The sequence below is a fragment of the Callithrix jacchus genome, chromosome 2 (genome assembly GCF_049354715.1).
Source record: "Callithrix jacchus isolate 240 chromosome 2, calJac240_pri, whole genome shotgun sequence".
Taxonomy (NCBI): domain Eukaryota; kingdom Metazoa; phylum Chordata; class Mammalia; order Primates; family Cebidae; genus Callithrix; species Callithrix jacchus.
Genome location: NC_133503.1, coordinates 65,504,751 through 65,525,000, shown reverse-complemented (window position 1 = coordinate 65,525,000; position 20,250 = coordinate 65,504,751). Strand labels below are relative to the sequence as shown.

General features: G+C 44.6%; 1 protein-coding gene across 2 annotated transcripts; it reads right to left on the bottom strand.

Moving 5' to 3' along the window:
• Positions 1 to 30: 30 nt before the first annotated feature.
• On the bottom strand, positions 31 to 18,719 carry BNIP1 (BCL2 interacting protein 1). Of its 2 annotated transcripts, XM_002744567.6 has the most exons (6): positions 18,623 to 18,719; positions 16,646 to 16,738; positions 9,303 to 9,394; positions 5,230 to 5,331; positions 3,994 to 4,112; positions 31 to 669 (listed from the first exon to the last, which is right to left on the bottom strand). In XM_002744567.6, exons 1-6 carry the CDS (start codon positions 18,704 to 18,706, stop codon positions 473 to 475), a joined length of 687 nt encoding a protein of 228 aa, XP_002744613.1. In that variant the 5' UTR covers positions 18,707 to 18,719; the 3' UTR covers positions 31 to 472. The 2 variants fall into 2 exon arrangements, with proteins under 2 accessions (XP_002744613.1, XP_008989012.1); XM_008990764.5 differs by lacking the exon at positions 16,646 to 16,738.
• Between the last annotated feature and the right edge of the window lie 1,531 nt (positions 18,720 to 20,250).

The window sequence follows — 20,250 nt, the reverse complement described above, 5'->3', positions numbered from 1 at the left end:
CCAGAGGGCTATCTTATAAAATCAAATACATTTTATTCTATTAAATAAAATCAAGTTTATTCAAGGAATGACCAGGAGTTTTCATCACCTTTCTCCCTACCTCTTCTCTCTTCCCTCCACCAGATCTAGCATTTAAGGGCACAGTGGGAGAGGGAGACAGGAGGGGAATCAGGTCCTGGAGGCTGGACTTCAAGTGCTCCACGTGGTGCCCCCCGCATAGTGCACAGTGGGGGAGGGAGGCAGTTCCTATGTCCCCAAGGTGGCATCCCAGTCACAGGCCTGCCTCCCAAGGCTCTGTTCACCCTTTATAAGCCAGCCATTTGCAGAAAAGTGGGGCACTGTGTTCCATCCAATCTGCAGGCAATTGGTGCAAACAGAGGGGTGTGTGGCTCAGCTTGGCAGCCTAGAGCTCAGGAACCAGGACAGATCCTGAAACAGGAGTTGAAAGGCCAGAACTGGCACCTTTGGGATCTCACAAAAACGGAAACAGCCGCTTTTTCACGATATAGAGGACCGTAGCAAGAAACAGGGCCAGAGCAAGGAAGATGAGAAGTTTGTCTGTCAGCTCCCGGCGATTATATTTTGTGATAAGCTTCCGACCCAGCTGGATGGTCCCCGACATGGACTTAAATTCTTCATTTGCATCCAGGATCGTTCGTGAAGAAGTGACTGGAACAAAAGAGGGAGGGGGTCTGACTCAGAGACTGCAGCTTGAGATCCAAAGACCTCACTCTGCTGGCTGGGGTGCTGACCAAAACAAGCATTCTCAAGCAAGTTCCTCTGAGCTGGAATGAAAGCATGTGGAGACCAGTCAAGATGCCGACAAGGAAAGGCTCATCTCAGGTCCCAACAGCTCTAGAGAGTGAAGCCGTTTGTTTGGGAGTCCTGAACATGAACGTCACTAGGGAGAAGGGCAGAAGAGGCTTGCTTACCCGGCCACCAGCTCAGCTCTCTGAACCAGACAGACGCTGCTCAGGAGAACCACCAGCCACAAAGCCAACCCAGGGATCATGGGCGGGCACTGTGAGGTCTGTGTTGGGGCAACAGCTGAAGACACCAGAACCTTCCACCTGTGAGGTGCGCCCTCCAGGACATCTGCTGACCAGACCAGCTCTTTGCAGGATCTCAAAGGGCAAGGCTGCACCGGGCTCTGCCACAAGCCCTCACACATACCAGTCCCTCAGGCTACTGGCTGTAGCTTTAACAAGGTGACACCTAAGAAGAGGCCCATGTCCCTTAAGGGATCATTGTGCCTACAGTCAGATGTATTTCTGAGCATGGGTATTTGGGCCTGATGTTGAGGGTAGAAGGTGTACCTGGTGAGGTTCTCCCTTAAAACATAGTGAGGCATCATCAGAACAGCCATTGAATAAAATACGTTAAGCGAAAAGGGAAAGCCTGTGAAGTGTATCCATTTAGGTAAGAAACAGGGAGATAAACAGTATTTCATTTGCTTAAGTTACAGAAGCTTGGAGGATCACAAGATATTTTTTAAAAGACACTGGTAACAGTGGTTGCCTCTGGGAAGTGGACCAGAGTGCTGGCAAGTGGGATCAGCTTTTTTGTGTGCCTCTTGTACTGTCCAGAGCTGTGCTGGCCAATATGGCAGCCCCTAGACATGCGGGGCTCTTGTGTATATAAAACATGACAAATGCAAATGGATATGTCAGTGAGTGTCAAATCCACACAACGTTTCTTTTTTTGGAACAGAGTCTCACTCTGTCACCCAGGGTGGAGTGCAGTGGTGTGATCTTGGCTCATTGCAATCTCCACCTCCTGGGTTCAAACGATTCTCCTGCCTCAGCCTCCTGAGTAAGGATTACAGGCACGTGCCATCATGCCTGGCTAATTTTTTTTTTTTTTTTTTTTTTTTTGTATTTTTAGTACAGACAGGGTTTCACCATGTTGGCCAGGCTGGTCTCAAACTCCTGACCTCAAGTGAGCCACCCACCTTGGCCTCCCAAAGTGCTGGGATTACAGGCGTGAGCCACCTTGCCTGGCCAAAATCCACACAATGTTTCAAAGACTTAATATGGAAAAAAAGGAAGGTAAAATATCTCAATAATTTTTAATATTAGTTGTACATTGAAACTGTAATAGTTTACATAATGAGCTAAATAAACTATCTTATTAAAATTAATGTTTTATGTTTCTTTTTACTTTTTAAAATGTGCCTACTAGAAAATTTAAAGTTAACATATGTGGCTCCTGTTATGTTTCTACTGGCAGTGCTGGGCTAGAGTTTTTTATCCTTCTCTATGTTGTATGTGTTACCTTTTAACAAATTAAAAGCTAATAAGTAAATAAGATAAATTATCAGAGGAAACACAGCAGCATTTTGAAAATGACAGATAAAAGGAGAAAAGCAAACACTCACAGAACGGGAATCCCTCTCCACTCTTTCTCCACGCCTGCCTGCTGCCATTTCAAAACCCTAAGAACTTGCTAAGTAAAAACCTAACAGGTCTTTCTTTATAAACTTTACCATTATGGAGAATTTTGAACCATCACAAAGCAGACAGCATAGTATCATGAAATGTCATATGTCTACCACCCATAACCAAGAACCACCAACCTCTGAAATCCTGTTCCCCCTTACCCCATCTCCCCTACTCCTACAACTGTGCAGCAAATTCCAGATACCATATTCCTAATAAGATTTTTGTTTCACAATTATGGTCCTAGTAGGCTTTTAAATCAAGCTGAATTTATGAGGGATAAGGAGGGGGTTGAGAACTGTATTCTTCCCTTTTTTTCAATAGCTATTACTTCTATAAAATGGGCCCCAAGAACACTGGGACCCTCTCAACACCCCAGAAACCACCAGCATTTGTGTCTCCTTCCCACTGTTAGTGAGGGGGTATCCTCTCACCACACCAGAGCATAAATGCCCTGGACTCAGAGGCTGAGTTGTCTCTTTGCTCCCTCTCTCTCCAACGCCTCTCCCACAGGACACGCTGAGAGAAGGCCCCTGGCTGGTTCTAAGCTGAAATGTTCAGGTAAGTTGTAAACACAAAGAGTGACCATGGGATCACCTGCTTGCTTTCCTTTTGCTTCTGCCTGTTTGCTGCACTGAAAAAAAGTGGTTCAAAATTAAAGATAATTTCTAGAGGTGATAATGGTATTGTGGTTCTGGGGTTGTTTCTGCTTTTTCCCCAGAGCCCCTCATCCTCTACAGAGATGTACTGAGATATTTATGGACAATGTCTGGAATTTGCTTCAAAATAATTCAGATAGGAGATGGGCTGAGGGTAGAATTGAAACGAGTCTGGCTGGGGTAATGGGCTCAGGGCTCAGATGATTCAGGATACCATGCTTTCTACTTTTGTCCATGTGTGCAATGTTCCAAAAGCATTTCAAAGAGTAAACCCTCTTTTTCTGTTGTCTCATACTGAAGGACCCTGGAGAGGGCTGATACTCTTCTGTGTCACAGAGGAGCCACTCTGGGAAAACTACTGGAGGGAACCAGATGGTCTCAAGCAATCTCTCCTGCAGCCTTTGACTCTCATCTTTTAAAAAGAACTCATAGGAAAAATAACATTGGGGAGTATAATTGTAAACTAAGGTCCTAGCAGTCTTACCATCAGCCAATTCACTAAACATCCCGTGGAGCAACGATTCCCAAATTTGCCTGGCCATATGGGTACCCAGAGCCCTGGCTGTAAATGAGACTCCCAGGCCCCTCACCCACCTCTGCCAACACCTTCTCTAGGAAAGGGCCTGGGGACCTCTGCTTTACACTTGAGACCCTGGGAATGCCCGCCCTGGGGAAACACTGATGGGGGTGTGGGGTCTCCTAGTAAAGGGAAATAAGAGCAGCATATCCCCACTATGGATAAGACCAAGGTGTCAAGTCATCTCACGAGGAAGAAGCCCCCCAAGTCAGTGAACTTCGTGTGGGCCGTGGTGGAGGAGCCCAGGGTGGAGATGCCAGGGCTAGGGCGCTAGAGCAGTGTCTCTGGGAGACGCTTCCTACTCTGGGCCCAGCTTTACCTAGAGACTGCATGGCCTCCTCGCTCTGCTGGACCTGCTGGGCCATCATCCTGCTGATCCCCATGAGGCTCTCAGTGATGGCACTGGATGTCTGGGCCAGGCTCTCTTTGGTAGTTTTCCTGAAAGTTCAGAGGAAGAGAAAGAGGAAGAATGTCAACAAAAGTCTCCCTGCAAGAAGGCCCCATATCCAAATGATATCTCACTTTTTGCCTACCCAATCAGCATATATATTTTAAGTGATCACATTCAATGCTGGCAAGGATATGCTGAGACCCACACTCCTATGGACTGCTAGTAGAAACAGAAACCGGTGCTACCTTCTGTAAAGCAATTTGACAATGTAGGAGCCTTAGAAATGTTCATTCCTTTGACTCAATCATCTCATCCCTGAACATCCCTCTAATGGAAACATCCAAAATGCAGATGAAGCCTTATGTTCTAAGACATGCTCTGCTGTATTACTTACAACACCAAAACACTAGGAATGCAAACACACATAGGGGATAGTATTAGCATACAATCTACATACTATGTACTGTTAGAATTAGGCTTTAAAAGTTTTCTTTTTTTTTAAATGAGCAAGTTTTGTGCTGAAACAGCAGGATATAAAATTATATGTATGGTACAATTGTGACTTAAGAAATGTAGAAGAAAAAAATGAGAGAAGAGAATATACCAAAATGCTCATGAGTAATAAGATTCCATATTTTCAGCCAGGTACTGGGGCTCATGCCTATAATCCCAGCACTCTGGGAGGCCAAGGCGGGAGGATTACCTGAAGTCAGGAGTTCAAGACCAGCCTGGCCAACATGGTGAAACCCCATCTCTAATAAAACTACAAAAAATTAGCCGGGTGCAGTGGCACAACCCTATAATCCCAGCTATTAGGGAGGCTGAGGCAGGAGAATCACTTGAACCTAGGAGGTGGAGGTTAGGTTGCAGTGAGCCAAGATGAGCCACTACACTCCACTACACTACACTACTGGGCTACAGAGAGAGACTGTCTCGAGGAAAAAAAAAAAAAAAGATTCGATATTTGCATTTTGTAATTTATACTTTATTTTATCAATTTACTACAAATAAGTATGCATTTCTTTCAAACTTTAAAAAATTACTTATATAATAAAATTAAACACCAAGCTGAAAACAAGAAGGGATTCCCTACAATGGATTTTACACCTTGCCAATTGTTACCTATTTTATTATGAGAGCCCAGAAAAACAAAAGAACAGGTACCTTTGCCTTAAAAGATCTCCTCCCTGAAGAAGTTCTGCTTTCTCTAGATTGTCGATTGCAATTTTGCAGGTAAGATTAGCTTTCCTCCATGAAGTCTGATTGCTGGAATGAAAAGGTTCACGTGTGAGTGTGTCTACTCCACCAGGCCATAAGTCAGTTCAATTCACAGCAGTTCCCACCAACAAAGGAGTGTGGGGAAAGGCCACCCAGGCAGGCATGGCCTTCAGAGCCCATCCTACTTCCTGCCATTTCCTCCTCCTGGTCCCCCAGCAACTGTTCTTGTTCAGGTCCTGGTAACCCTCAACCTGGAGGCCACCACAGGGAGGCTCTATAGCTGTCCCTGGAGGCCACCACAGGGAGGCTCTATAGCTATCCCGCTGCCCCTGTCATCCTGAGGGGCTGTGAACATGGCACTCCCCTGTGCACAGCTCCACAATGGCTGGACTTCAGGGAGGCATCCAAACTCTCCAACTCGGCACACAGGCCCCTCTTCTTTCCAGTTGCTTCTAAGGCTGTACTGCTATGGCCTGTGTATTAGTTCATACCATCCCTTGAAAACCATGACTTACTCATCTCCAGTACCTTGAACAACCATTTCTGGCCCTTCAGCTGCTGACTTCATATATATTGTAGGAAATAAAAACTTATGGCCCAGCACAGTGGCTCATCCCTGTAATTACAGCACTTTGGCAGGCCGAGGTGGGTGGATCACTTGAGCCCAGGAGTTCAAGACAAGCCTGAGCAACATGGAGAAACCCCGTCTCTACTAAAAATACAAAAACTAGCCAGGCATGGTGGTGGCACATGCCTATAGTCCCAGCTACCTAGGAGGCAGAGGAGAAAGGTTCACCTGAGTCTGGGAAGTGGAGGCTGCAGTGAGACATGATGGTACCACTACATTCCAGCCCAGGTGACAGATTAAGACCTTGTCTCAAGATAAAAAAAAAAAAAAATCACAAAAAGCCAATCTTTCAAAATATTTCTTCAAGGTTTGTTGTTCTTTCCATACTACAGACCAACCATGAATGACACAAACATGGTGGATGAGCAGCACCCTGATTGCTATGGCTGATCTACATTCTTCATCTGCACTCCCTTGTAGGTGATAACGGAAATTTGGTGAACAGTTTTCTGGGGTTAGAAATGTGACAGATGGGTGTGGTGGCGTACACCTGTAACCCCAGCACTTTGGGAGGCCAAGGCAGGTGGATCACCTGAAGTCAGAAGTTCTAGACCAGGCTGGTCAACATGGTAAAACCCTATCTCTTCTAAAAATACAAAACTTAGCCAGGCATGGTAGTGGGCACCTATAATCCCAGCTACTCTGGAGTCTAAGGCAGGAGAATCGCTTGAACCCGGAAGGCGGAGGTTGCAGTAAGCCAGGATCGCACCACTGCACTCCAGCCAGGGCAACAAGAGTCAGACTCCATCTCAAAGAAAAAAAAAAGAAATGTCACAGCTGTTGATAGACTATAAAAAAGCTAACTGAGTCCCTCTAAGAATCCAACTCATACTTCAGAATTCTTACATAGGTAGCTCAAACCAATTGTGCTAATCCCTGGAAATACTAAATAATCAAAACACAGAGTACATGAACTGACAGGGTGGTTTTCTAATAGCACCTTTATGCTGAAGGTCTTAATGAGTACCCGCTCTACCATTTCACACCTGCCACTTTGAAAGAATCCATTACATTTTGAAACAGTTTGCAAGGGAGTTCTGCAGAGTTTTGCAGAGCATGGGATCCAGAGATGACTGAGGGGCCATACCTCTCCTCAAAGGCCTTACATTCACACATTCATTTAAGAAAAAGACAAGCAAACAGATACTCACTGTATGATGTGACAAGCATGATGACCCAAGCAAGCACAACTACTGTTTCAACTGCCAAAGGTTTTTTTTTTTTTTGAGACAGGGTCTCGCTCTGTCTCCGAGGCTAGAGTGCAGTAGCATGATCACGACTCACTGCAGCCTCAACCAAGCCCACTGCCCTCCTGCCTTGGCCTCCCAAGTAGTTGAGACTGCAGGCACACACTACCACTCCCAGAGCTAATTTTTCTTTTTTTTTTTTAAATAGATGGGGTCTTGCTTTGTTGTTCAAGGCTGGTCTTAAGCTCCTGGGCTCAAGCAGTCCTCCTGTCTCGGCCCCCAGAGTGCTGGGATTACAGGTGTGAGCTACTGCACCTGGCCCCAAAGTATAAATTGACTGCTTTCTCTGCTCTGGCCTGTAACGCCACATCGTGGATAAACGTTCCCTGCTTTAAACCCATGCTAAGCTGAGTGTGTCCGTCATAACTTACTATACTTTATACAAGGGCTCCTCTGTACTCAGTGTTTATAATCTGAGTAGGCTTGGTGGCTCAGGAAAGCAAAAGCCATCATAACATAAAGTAATCACGAAAGAGTCAAGCCCTGGATCACTGCCCGTCACTCATACAGCCCTCCGTGCTTACACTGGCCTCCCTGTACTTGTGTTTTTGCCAGTTAGTGTCTTCCTGGCAGCTGACTGTTACATACACAGCTGCTTTCAGGGAAGATGATGCTGGCAAATTGCTCAAATCAGAAGCAAAGCCACAAATACAGATCTGGCAGAGGCAGAACACTGAACAAGAGATAAAGAGAAAATCCATGGGAATGATGACTTAGCAGGAGCTTCAAAAGAGAATGATCTAGCTAGGCACAGTGGAGCGTGCCAACTACTTGGGAAGCTGAGGTGAGTGGATCGCGTGAGCCCAGGAGTTTGAGGCTGCATTAAGCTATGACTATACTCCAGACTGGGCAACAGAGTGGGACCTCATTTCTAAAATTTTTTATTTTTTATTTTTTGGAGACAGAGTCTCACTCTGTCACCAGGCTGGAGTGCAATGGTGCGATCTCAGCTCACTGCAGCAGCCTCTGCCTCCCAGGTTCAAGCGATTCTCCTGTCTCAGTCTCCAGAGTAGCTGGGATTACAGCCACCCACCCACCATGCCCAGCTAATTTTTGTATTTTTAGTAGAGACGGCATTCTACCTTGTTGGGCAGGCTGGTCTCGAACTCCTGACCTCAGCTGATCTACCCACCTCAGCCTCCCAAACTGCTGAGAATACAGGCATGAGCCACCACACCTGACCAAAAATAAAGTTTTAAGAAAGAGAGAGAATGATCTGAATACCTCAAATATGTTTGGAAAAACCCTCTTTAAGATTTGTACAAAAGTCAAATGTGAAGAGAAAGGTACTGGTTCATGTTGTCTGACAATTTCATTGGAAAAGTTAAACCTCTCCCAATCCAATAACAAGAAATGGCACCTAGCTGTAATTACATAATCAAGGATTAGCATGCACCTGCAATTATAACCTCAATTTTGGTTTTATTTTTTGACCTCATTTGTTTAATTTACGGTTTTTGTTGCATTTTTTTTTAATAGCATCCCACTCAAAAACCTTCTAAATTTTGGTCCACCTTAAGTAGGTCTTCCTTTTGTAGAATTTTTCTGTTGCCAATTATCTTTAGATAAAAAATGACCCTGTATTACAAAAGCAGTCATATTTTTTGCTTAAAAATATACAATACAGTATAATGTTAAATATGCTTTTGCAAACTATGCACAGCTCCACCTGCTCAGATGGGCCCTATTTATCCCTTCCCCACTCGTCCCTCACTTGAGAATTATTGATTGGGAGAGAACATTCCACTTATATGTAACTGACACAATTGGCTGGGCATGGTGGCTCACACCTGTTATCCCAGCACTTTGGGAAGCCAAGGTGGGTGAATCACATGAGGCCAGGAGTTAGAGAGCAGCCTGGCCAACACAGCAAAACTCCAGGTGTGGTGGCACACACCTGTAATCCCAGCTACTCAGGAGGCTGAGGTAGAAGAACTGCTTGAACCCAGGAGTCGGAGGTGGCGGTGAGCAGAGATCACGCCACTGCACTCCAGTCTGGGTGATAGTGCGAGACCCTATCTCAAAAAAAAAAAAGACACAATTAAGTCAGCATTAAACCAGATTCATCAGGCAAACACATGTGCAAGGCTCATTGGGAACAAGTGAGCCAGCAGAGGCCACTGGCGGGAGCAGGCCCTGCCTACCTGAGCAGCTGCTTTTTGTGATTCTCCACTTCCTGCAGTAGAAGTTGTTTCTCTGACTCTTTGTCTTGCTCTTTAGCTGACTGCTCCAAGTCCTTTGAGGAAAAATACTCCATGTTAAAATGATTTCAAAAGTCAACATGAAAACAGAAGAGCATTTCTATTTCTGCCAAGGGCATAATAGCACTAGAAGCACCCTTTTAAAACAACACTTAGGAATACTAGGTAACATATAACACACATTCTTTTATTATTTATTTATTTTTTGAGATGGAGTTTCACTCTTGTTACCCAGGCTGGAGGCAATGGCGCGATCTCAGCTCACCGCAACCTCCGCCTCCTGGGTTCAGGCAATTCTCCTGCCTCAGCCTCCTGAGTAGCTGGGATTACAGGCACGCGCCACCATGCCCAGCTAATTTTTCGTATTTTTAGTAGAGACGGGGTTTCACCATGTTGACAAGGATGGTCTTGATCTGTTGACCTCGTGATCCACCCGCCTCGGCCTCCCAACATGCTAGGATTACAGGCGTTCGCCACCACGCCCGGCCTTTTAAATATATAGCTAAGTCTGCATGGAATTAAGGAAGATCCCTAGGGCCCAAAAGTCAGAAGGGAACAAGAGCTGGAACAGCCAGGCTGGGAGTGATGTATGGCTGCCCTGGCATCAGAGCTGCTACTCCTGTCATCTAGGGCTGGCCAAAAAGGAAAAGAAAAACAATGACAAAATACGAGCACAATAATCCCACACTTAGATATCATGGAATATCCAACTGCTGTTCATTTCCAGATACTCACAATTTCTATGCCTATATCATTAAAGACCAGTAATAAGCAGTTTGAACACTTGAGGGTTTGAGAGCTCATGTAGGGACAGAAAAAGGAAGTCTTGGGCCATCTAAGGCTGAGGCTGTGAAGCTGAACTGAGATCACCACAAATCCAAGACCCGCAAAAGGTAAGAGACACAGGAAAATTGTCTAGAAAAATGTCCATCCACCTGCACAAAGTGAAAACATGGATGCCTGACTTTTTTGCTATGAGTTCCAAATAGGGGAGTTAAAAAAAAACTCCTGGCTGTGTGAAGTAGCTCATGCCTGTAATCCTAACATTTTGGGAAGCCAAGGTGGGCGAATCAAGAGGTCAGGAGATCAAGACCAGCCTGACCAACATGATGAAACCTGTCTCTACTAAAAATACAAAAATTAGCCAGATGTGGTGGCGCACACCTATAGTCCCAGCTACTCAGGAGGCTGAGGCAGGAGGATCGCTTGAACCCAGGGAGGTGGAGGTTGCAGTGAGCTAAGATCACATCACCCAACCTGGACGACAGGGCGAGACTCCGTCTCAGAAAAAAAAAAAAAAAAAAAATCGCCTCTGACCAGGGAGCTGCTCCTCCCACTGATCTAGGGTTCAATTTATTTTCCCTGAGTGGTTCGTGAAACTCCATGAGGAGAAATTAACATAAAAAGTGTTCCCAAACGGGATCATCCCAGGAGACCTGGCAGAAAGCTAATGCAAAAACCTCTGTAGAGACTTTGCCTCAACCCAGCTGCACAAGGTCGCTCAGATAAGGTCTGCTGAAGATGAGTGCTCACAATCCAAAATAACCAAACACCAAGGAAATAACCCACCAAGAGTGAGGGTCAGCAGATATACCCAGAAGTATTAAACCCCAAGAACTTTAGGTAATGGAACCATCAGAGAGACTATAATTAAAGATAGCATTACACCCCAAGTCACATTTTTTGGTTTACAAATTAAAACAGGTTCTAGCTTCAATCACGCCATTGATCTAAAACATCACTGTATTTGCTCGTGTATACACTAATTTACTTATTTACGTATTAATTTGCACATGCTGGTTTGGAACAAGTATGTGTATCCACCATTTCAATAGCTCAGGGATGACTTTCAATTTATGCCCCCAAATATTGCTGATGTAGAGAATAAAAGAAATAATCAACTGTGACTGGAAAACTTTTACAAACGTCATCAATTATTTTCATAATTATTTGTTCAAAATCTGTATTCCCTACTAGAATATAAATTCTATAAATAAGGAGAGATGTATCTGGCATTATTCACTCCATATAGTCCTTATGCCTGGCACATACTGGACATTGAATCACTGAATGTAAGAATGAATGCATGGGGAAAAGGGAGGAATAAAAAGGGAGAAATGTACAATTTACTCATGAAAGATTGCCTGGAAGTTCTGTCAAAAAGAACCAGTGATAGTTCTGGAGAAAGGAAAGGGGGTGGGTAGAGTAGTTCTCAAATTCCAGTTTAAGAGCTACATGTACAAAGACAAACACAGATAGTTATACAGAGTCAATGCTCAACATTTACCACATGCAGAACACCCAATTTTGAGGACCTGAGGCCAATTCTCTAGTATCACACAATCTTGTTGGAAATAAACAAAAAAGACATTCAAATAAAAGCTAACAATGGCAAGCAAATAGGAATCTTGCATTTATTTCCAGGTATAAAAAGAGTATGTAAACACTTAAGAAATGCAGATTAAAACTGGGATGGGGTTATTCATTTACTGGCCGTGTGCTCATTAGGTCCTTACTAGGTGCCATAATAAACATGTAAATGTAAATGTATTGGTGAGGTAATTTCAATTAGTGAAAGAAATAAACATTGGGTGAGCACCCAGATATTTAAAAAGAACATGAAAATACTCATACTCAAGGTAACAGGTATAGCTGGAGAGTTGAAGTCAGGCTGAGTTGAAGAAAAGTCTGTCAGGGAATAAAGTTAGCTTTTTGTGTGTGAGAGAGAGAGAGAGTTTTGCTCTTGTTGCCCAAGCTGGAGTGCAGTGGAGCCATCTTGGCTCACCACAACCTCCACCTCCCAGGTTCAAGGGATGCTTCCTGCCTCAGCCTCCCGAGTAGCTGGGATCACAGGTGTGTATTACCACGCCTGGCTAATTTTGTATTTTTCATAGAGACAGGGTGTCTCCATGTTGGTCAGGCTGGTCTCAAGTGATCTGCCCACCTAAGCCTCCCAAAGTGTTGGGATTACAGGCATAAACCACCATGCCCAGCCAGAATAAGTTAGCTTTAAAAAAAAAAAAAAGTGGAACCAGTCCAAATAAATGCCCTTTGATACTGAACTGCCTAAAACAAAATTACAGCTATTTAAAAAAGAATGAGAGGGCAGGTGCGGTGGCTCACACTTGTAATCCCAGCACTTTGGGAGGCTGAGACGGGTGATCACTTGAGTCCAGGAGTTCAAGATCAGCTTGAGCAACATGGCCAAACCCTGTCTCTATAAAAAACACAAAAATTAGCTGGGCGTGGTGGCATTCGCCTGTAGTCCCAGCTATTTGGGAGACTAAGGAGGGAGAAAAAAATCGCTTGAGCATGGGCAGTCAAGGCAGCAGTAAGATGAGATTGTGTCACTGCACTCTAGCCTGGGTGACAGAGCAAGACCCTGTCTCAAAAAAAAAAAAAAAAAAAAAGAAGAAGAAAAGAAAAGAAAAGAAAAATAAGGGCAATCTCTAATTACCAAAATAGAAAGATTTCCAATATAAGTTTTTAAAAACTGTGTGTTAGTATGCTACATTTTAGATGAGAAACAGGGAAGAAATAAGAAAACATATTTGTCAGCTGGGCACAGTGGCTCATGCCTGTAATCCCAGCACTTTGGGAGGCTGAGGTGGGTGGATCATGAGGTCAGGAGATCGAGACCATCCCAGCCAACATGATGAAACCCCATCTCTACCAAAAAAAAAAATAATACGAAAAATTAGCCGGGCATGGTGGTACATGCCTGTAGTCCCAGCTACGCAGGAGGCTGAGGCAGAGAAATCACTTGAACCAGGGAGGGAGAGATTGAAGTGAGCCAAGATCGCACCACTGCACTCCAGCCTGGGCGACAGAGTGAGACTCTGTCTCAAAAAAAAAAAGAAAACAGATTTGTCGTTTTAAATATTTGAGTAGAGAAACTCTAGAATGATATATAAGTAACAAAAGTGGCTACCTGTTTGGGAGAGGGAAACAAAAATCAAAACTGGGGCGTAACTGAGACTTTTCACTGAATGTCAATAGTTACAGACACAGACACACATATAAAATATGTAAAATGAACATCCTTTCAAAAATAAAAAATTGAGATGATTAAATCAGTACTGGAGATGGAGACAGAAAGCAGTCAGCTAGGTACGGTAGCACTGTTGAAATTCTATAGTTAACTCCTATAGCAAAAATCATACATTTTCAAAATTGCCCTTGAAAATCTCTTAGGTAGGCAAAACATAGGACACAGACGTACTGTTGCTCAGGGGTCCCACTGGCCAGCTTTTACACCAGCTTTATAATACTGTCTTCCTCTGTTAACAACAGAGTTGCTGGTGGGCTTTGGGGGCTATGTTATATGAAAAGCGCACATCTTTTTTTTTAAGACAGGATCTGGCTCTGTCACCCAGGCTGGAGTGCTGTGGTGCAATCTCAGCTCACTGCAACCTCCACCTCCCAGGTTCAAGTAATTCTCATGCCTCAGCCACCCAAATAGCTGGGATTACAGGTACGTACCACCACACTCAATTAATTTTTGTATTTTTAGTAGAGACGGAGTTTCACCATGTTGACTAGGCTGGTCTCGAACTCCTGACCTCAGGTGATCCACTCACCTCAGCCTCGCCAAGTACTGGGATTACAGGCATGAGCCACTGTGCTGGCCAAAAAAGCACAAGTCATATCGTTTGAATATTTGTCCCTGCTCAAATCTCATGTTAAATTGTAATCCCCAGTGTTGGAGGTGGGGCCTGGTGGGAGGTGTCTGGATCATGGGGGTGGATCCCTCATGAATGGCATAAGCCATCCCCTTGGTGATAAGTGACCTCTCACTCAATCTCTCTCTCTTGCTCATGCTTTCGTCATGTGAAGTGCCTGCTCCCTCTTCACCTTCTGCCATGACTGGAAGCTTCCTGAAGCCTCCCCAGAGGCAGAAGCTGAGATGCTTCCCACACAGCCCACAGAACAATGAGCCAATTAAACCCATGTTTAAAAAAAATAAATTACCCAGCCTCAGGTATTTCTTTATAGCAATGCAAGAAAGGCCTAATACAAAACCCCAATACCACAAGACCAGGTGCCACAAGACCCATCCAGGGATGGTGATATGGTTTGGCTGTGTCCTCACTGAAATCTCATCTTGAATTGTAACTCTCACAATTCCCACATGTCATGGGAGGAACCTGGTGGGAAGTGACTGAATTACAGAGGTGGGTCTTTCCTGCACTATTCTCATGATAGTGAATGAGTCTCACGAGATCTGATGGTTTTAAAAACGGAAGTTTCCCACACAAGCTCTCTCTTTGCCTCCTGCCATCCATGACTTGCTCCTCTTGGCCTTCTGCCATGATCGTGAGACCTCCCCAGCCATGTCAGAAGTCCATTAAACTTCTTTTTCTTCTCAGTCTCAGGTATGTCTTTATCAGCAGCATGAAAACAGACTAATACAGATGGGCAGATCCATGACACCCACCTTGCCCTCACTGAAGGCACAGCAGTGGAGACATCTCCACTATTCAAATTACTACTTCTAAGAGACCTCCAGACGTCTAGAGGAGCAAGCATGTTTCCACGCTCTGGTACCTCCTGACTCTCCTGGGTCCCATTAGGGCAGAGTAAGTGCTAGTTCTCTGCCAACCCAACATTAGGTCCTGTGGCTACAGTGAGAAGAATCCCAGGAGAAAACTCAGGCATAAAAATGGAGAAAGTGGGCTGGGCATGGTGGCTTACGCCTGTAATCCCAGCATTTTGGGAGGCTGAGGTGGGCAGATCACAAGGTGAGGAGTTCAAGACCAGACTGGCCAACATGTGAAACCCTGTTTCCATTAAAAAATATAAAAATTAGCTGGGCATTGTGGCTCATGCCTGTAATCCCAGATACTTGGGAGGCCAAGGTAGGAGAACTGCTTGAACTGGACCCAGGAGGCAGAGGTTGCAGTGAGCCAAGATTGTGCCACTGCACTCCAGCCTGGGCTACAGAATGAGACTCCATCTCAAAAACACAAAAGTAAAAATAAAAAATAAATTTAAAAAAATGGAGAAAGTGAAACATCAGACTGAAATTACTAGAAACCAAAAAACCAGAAAAACCATCAGAACAGTAATCAACTCTTAGAGTAACCACGAGATCCAGAGTTTCTTAAAGAATGCAATCATCTCAAATCTGAAGAACTGAGGAAGAAGAATCATGAACAATCTAAAGTAACTGCCTAGTGTCTCAAGTAGAAGGGCATGAAGAGGAGCTGGCAGAAATGTTTCCAGATAATGACAAGTTTGCAGGACTACTCATGAGGCTAACTAGAATCCAAGGAGCCAACCCTGGCCCTGTCCTCATGGAGAAGGCCTACACAGGATTCCAGGATACAGATGAACACATCATTTTAGGTGTGTAGACATAGTCATCCTTCCAACTCCTGAGTTCCGGCCCTGGGCCTGGGCCATTCCTATACACTTTGAGGGACCACTGTAGGCCCCTTTACCCATGAGCTACATGCAGGATCCTCGGGTACCGAGATGGGGGCTTTAAAACTTGAGCCCTTCATAGTCAGGTCCATAACCTGTTTCCTGTCTTTTTCTCAGCAGGCCCCGGACCCATGAAACAGTAGTCTTTACCTTCTGATTCTGATCTAGATCCTGAACTTGGAAACAATTAGAACCTGGATCCAAATTCTGTCTGAAAGAAACAGAATAGGCTGGGCTCATGCCTGGAATTCCAGCCCTTTCAAAAGCCAAAGCAGGATTGCTTGAGCCCAGGAGTTTAAGAAGCCCAAGCAACATAATGAGACTCCATCTCTATTTTAAAAAAAACAAGATTAGCCAGGTGCAGTAGCTCATGCCTGTAAACCCAGGCTGAGGCGGGCAGATCACGAGATGAGGAGTTCGAGACCAGCCGGGCCAACATAGTGAAAACCTGAAAACCCATTTCTACAAAATTACAAAAATTAGCCAGGCATGGTGGCACACACCTGTGGTCCAAGCTACTTGGGAGGCTGTGGCAGGAGAATCGCTTGAACATGGGAGGTGGAGGTTGTGCTGAGCTGAGATCATGCCACTGCACTCCAGCCTGGGCAACAGAGCGAGACTTCACCTAAAAAAAACTGCCACTCATTGACACAGCTGGCAGTGTTCTGCATGCAAAAGTTTCTCATTTTTACCTGGAAAGCAGGTTAGTACAGAGTCCCTCTTACTGTCGAAGTGTTTACTACTCCCATTAGCTGGTGTTTGAAGAACCCAGACAGCTTCAAGCAGAGGATATACCCAGGACTGAGCCCCTTCATTGGCTGAACTGAGATACTCAGCATCTCAGTTCTTAGAATACCCACCTGTATTCTGTGACGCAACTGTTGAAATTTCTCTTTTACTTTAGTGTTCAGTTCAGTAAGAGTACTTAAGGGTCCTGAACAATCACGGATATCCTAGGAGACATTGAACAGATAAGAGGCCTTTCTCAAGGCAGTGAAATGAAATGACACCATCCATAAAGTTAGAGTTGGTTTAGACCAACTGATATTAACGTACTGACTGTAATTCGTCCTGATCTTTGCTGTTTACCTCTGCAACATGGGCAAAAATATTATCATTTACATTTTTCTCATTCCTCTTTAATGTTAAAATTACTATAAAAGCCTAGAAAGAAACACAATTGCTTTGACCTAATTTTTAGTTCCTAAATTTTAATAAAATCTTATGTGGCCAGTATGAAAAAGCTTAAAACAGCTTGTATGCCCAACAAGAATGGACATGCAAAAGCAATACTATTAACTTCAGAATCTGAGATCCTTCCAACTTGAAGATCAGGATGCTTAAATATCTGGCATCATATGATGAGATTAACTTCTTCATTGTGATTTGACAAACCATCAGTGATAAGTCAGAGTGTTTATACAGACATGTTTAAGGGCAGATTTAGAATCTGTTCCTGGACATTCAGCAACAGATTCAGCAACAGCTGGTGCCAGGTTTCAGAGCAGGTTCTGGAGACAGACCATGTGGATTCTAATCCTGGCTGAAGCAACTTATTAGTTGTGTAAAGTTACTTGGAAAAGTTATTTAAATTCTGTCTCAGTTTAAATTCTCCCCCTCATTGCAACACTACTTATCTCACAGATCATAGATCATACATGCATGTAAAGCACTTAGCAGAGCAATGGAACACAGTAAGAGTGCAATAATACATCCAGCTATAATGAATCTTTCTTATCAGGAATCACAAGAACCCAAATGTTAGAAAGGGTACAGAAGGGTGCTTAAGCAATTTAGATTAAGAGAAAATGCAATTTCATTTGTATGAAACTTGTTTATTTTTCTATAACTGACCCAGAAGTTCTGTAATGTACATGTCAGAGAAGTGAAGTTCAATAAGTTTTAAGTATCTCCATCAAATTTCAATTTTTCTCTGGCTTACTCATTTAATCACACTTCTTTGCACCGTATGATAAACTACGAATTTGGTTTATTCTGCATCTGGTTTATCTGGGGAGCCCTACTTTCCTGCACTTTTGCCACACCTTGTTACAAACTCATTCTGAGTCTACATCTAATGTTTAGTGACTTCGTTGAAAATTATTTGCTTTAAACCAAAGTTTAAAACTCTTGGTTTCTTTTTGCTAAACTCATGGAACCGTGTCTACGTTCCTAATTCTTGCCTACATCAACTCGTTTATCTTACCTCTACCCTTAAATGGCTTAAGGCAAAGCATCTCATTTCCTATCCATACAAACAGATTAACACTCTAGGTGTTTTTCCTAGACTGACTTTCCCAGTCCAGGTCCCAGTTTTGCCATTGACCCAGATCTGCCTTCTAACCTGGGCCTTGGCGCTATATTCGATTTCCTCAAGCATAAAATCACAACTACGGCCCAGGTTACTTTGGTGCCTCCCGTGCCAGGTGGCAGGGGGCGGGGCTAGCGGCCTCCCGGACGCTACTAGGTGATGGGGAAGCAAATGTCAGAAGGCGGGGCCAAGCAGGGTGGCAGGTATGTTGTGAGGTGGTCACGGGCGAGGCGACGACTAGGGCAGCAGGTGGAGGGGTAAAGCCGAGCCGCGAAGCATGGGTCAGAGGCGGCGAACAGTGGGGCGCTCTGGAAATGGGCGATCCAGCAGCACTCGTAAGGAGGATCAAGGCCAGCAGTCACGGGGACAAGACCAAATGGGGAACAGGGGGTAGCCGGCCATGGGGCGGAGCCAGTGGCCTGAGAAACCAATTGGGGAAAGTTCCGCAGTTACACTGCCGCGCTCACAGACCAGCAGAGCTTGGGTCAGGGCTGCTGGAGCCCGGCAGGGGTCCCGGGATCAATACCTGAATAAGGGCCTTCACCTCCAGGTCAAATTTGACTATCTCTTGGTTACAGATCCGGACGTGGACATCTTGGAGAGCCGCCATGTTGGGGACGGACGCCGGCTACGGGCAGCGGCAGGGTCCAAGTTCAAACGCGTTTTCGCACCGCCTTTTTCCCTCCCCACCCAGTCTGCGGGCAGCGCCCCCCTAGAGACCGGCGAAAATGGCAAGCGAGGGTCCCTGCTTAACAGTTGGAACTTTACCTGACACGTGGAGGGAAATCAGCCTCTCCTCTTAGTAAGACCCTATTAACATGGAGAGGAGGATAAGAGGGAATATCAAGAACGCTTCACAGTGATCTCTTTCCAACTTCCTTCTGTCAGGCATTCTAATAACTACGTATTTTTTGCATAGAAAAAACAAAGATGGGAAGAAAAGTATCAATTGGGATGTCTCTGGAAAGTACAAGTAACAATTTTTTGTTTCTTTAAATTTTCTTATATTTTTAATATTTTCTACAGTGAGTATAAATTGTGGAGTAAAAGAGAAAATTATAAACGTTATATGCTTTTTAAAGTATGGAGTTCAAAGCAGGTCGGTAGAGTTCCTCCTAGCACTCCAACACGATTCTAGGGATCTTTGGAAAACGTGAAATTGATCAAGTCACCTCCCTGTATGCAGCCTTTCTGTGGTTCCTGATGATTCTCTTTTGTATACCCTCAACAAATCGTGACTCTTTTATTTTTGTTGGTAAATAATGCAACTTTCTTAGCTGGTTCTCAAGGCCATCAGCCACCCCGGCCACCAGCCACCCCATCCTGCAGGCACCCTTCTTGGATCCCTCAAGCTTTCTGGATATGTAGTCTTAGAATGTGGTGTTCCCTTTTCCTAGAATGCTTTTCCCCACTCGACCCCCCTCCATCTGCTTTTGTTCATGTCACTTCAGCAAGCATAGCTTGTGAAGAGCTGAATGCCCTAGGACCTGCATGTTCATCTCTTAATCCTCACAGCCATCCTTGAAATTGTACTACTAGTATTATAGATCAGGAGATGGGCTGAAAGTAGATTAAAACAAAAGAAAACAACCAACCCTGCCCCAAGATTACCCATCCTGAAAGTGTCACAGTCTCTACTGAAAGCCATCTTTTCCCCAAAAAATCAACATGGCCCCCACTTGTAAGCGGGGCTCTGTGCTTGTGTGTTCCTGCAGACCTCTACACACCCTCTCGTAAGGTACTCATCACCCCACTGCACCTAATGGAGAGGCAGTGTATCACAGGAATCATATCTGCCAGAGCTCAAATCCTGTCCACAGCATACTTTGCATGCCTGTGCCTGTGTCCTCAGAGGCTAACTGGTGGTAATCAATAGCACCTTCACAGGTTGGAGGATTGAGTAATACATGAAAAGCACCAAGCACGGTGTGCTAATGTGGCATGTGGTAAGATCTCAACGCCCGTTAGCTGCTATTATTCTACTACTAGCCAACATTTTGGGAGCACTTCTTATGCGCCAGGAACTTTGTCCTAAGTTCTTCTCGTGTGTCTCGCTTAACTCTCACAACTCTGTGAGGTACAAAAGGACAGAGAAGAATAATGACTTGCCCAGAGTAAATGGAGTTGCTAGGTCAAAGGACATACGCATTTTAA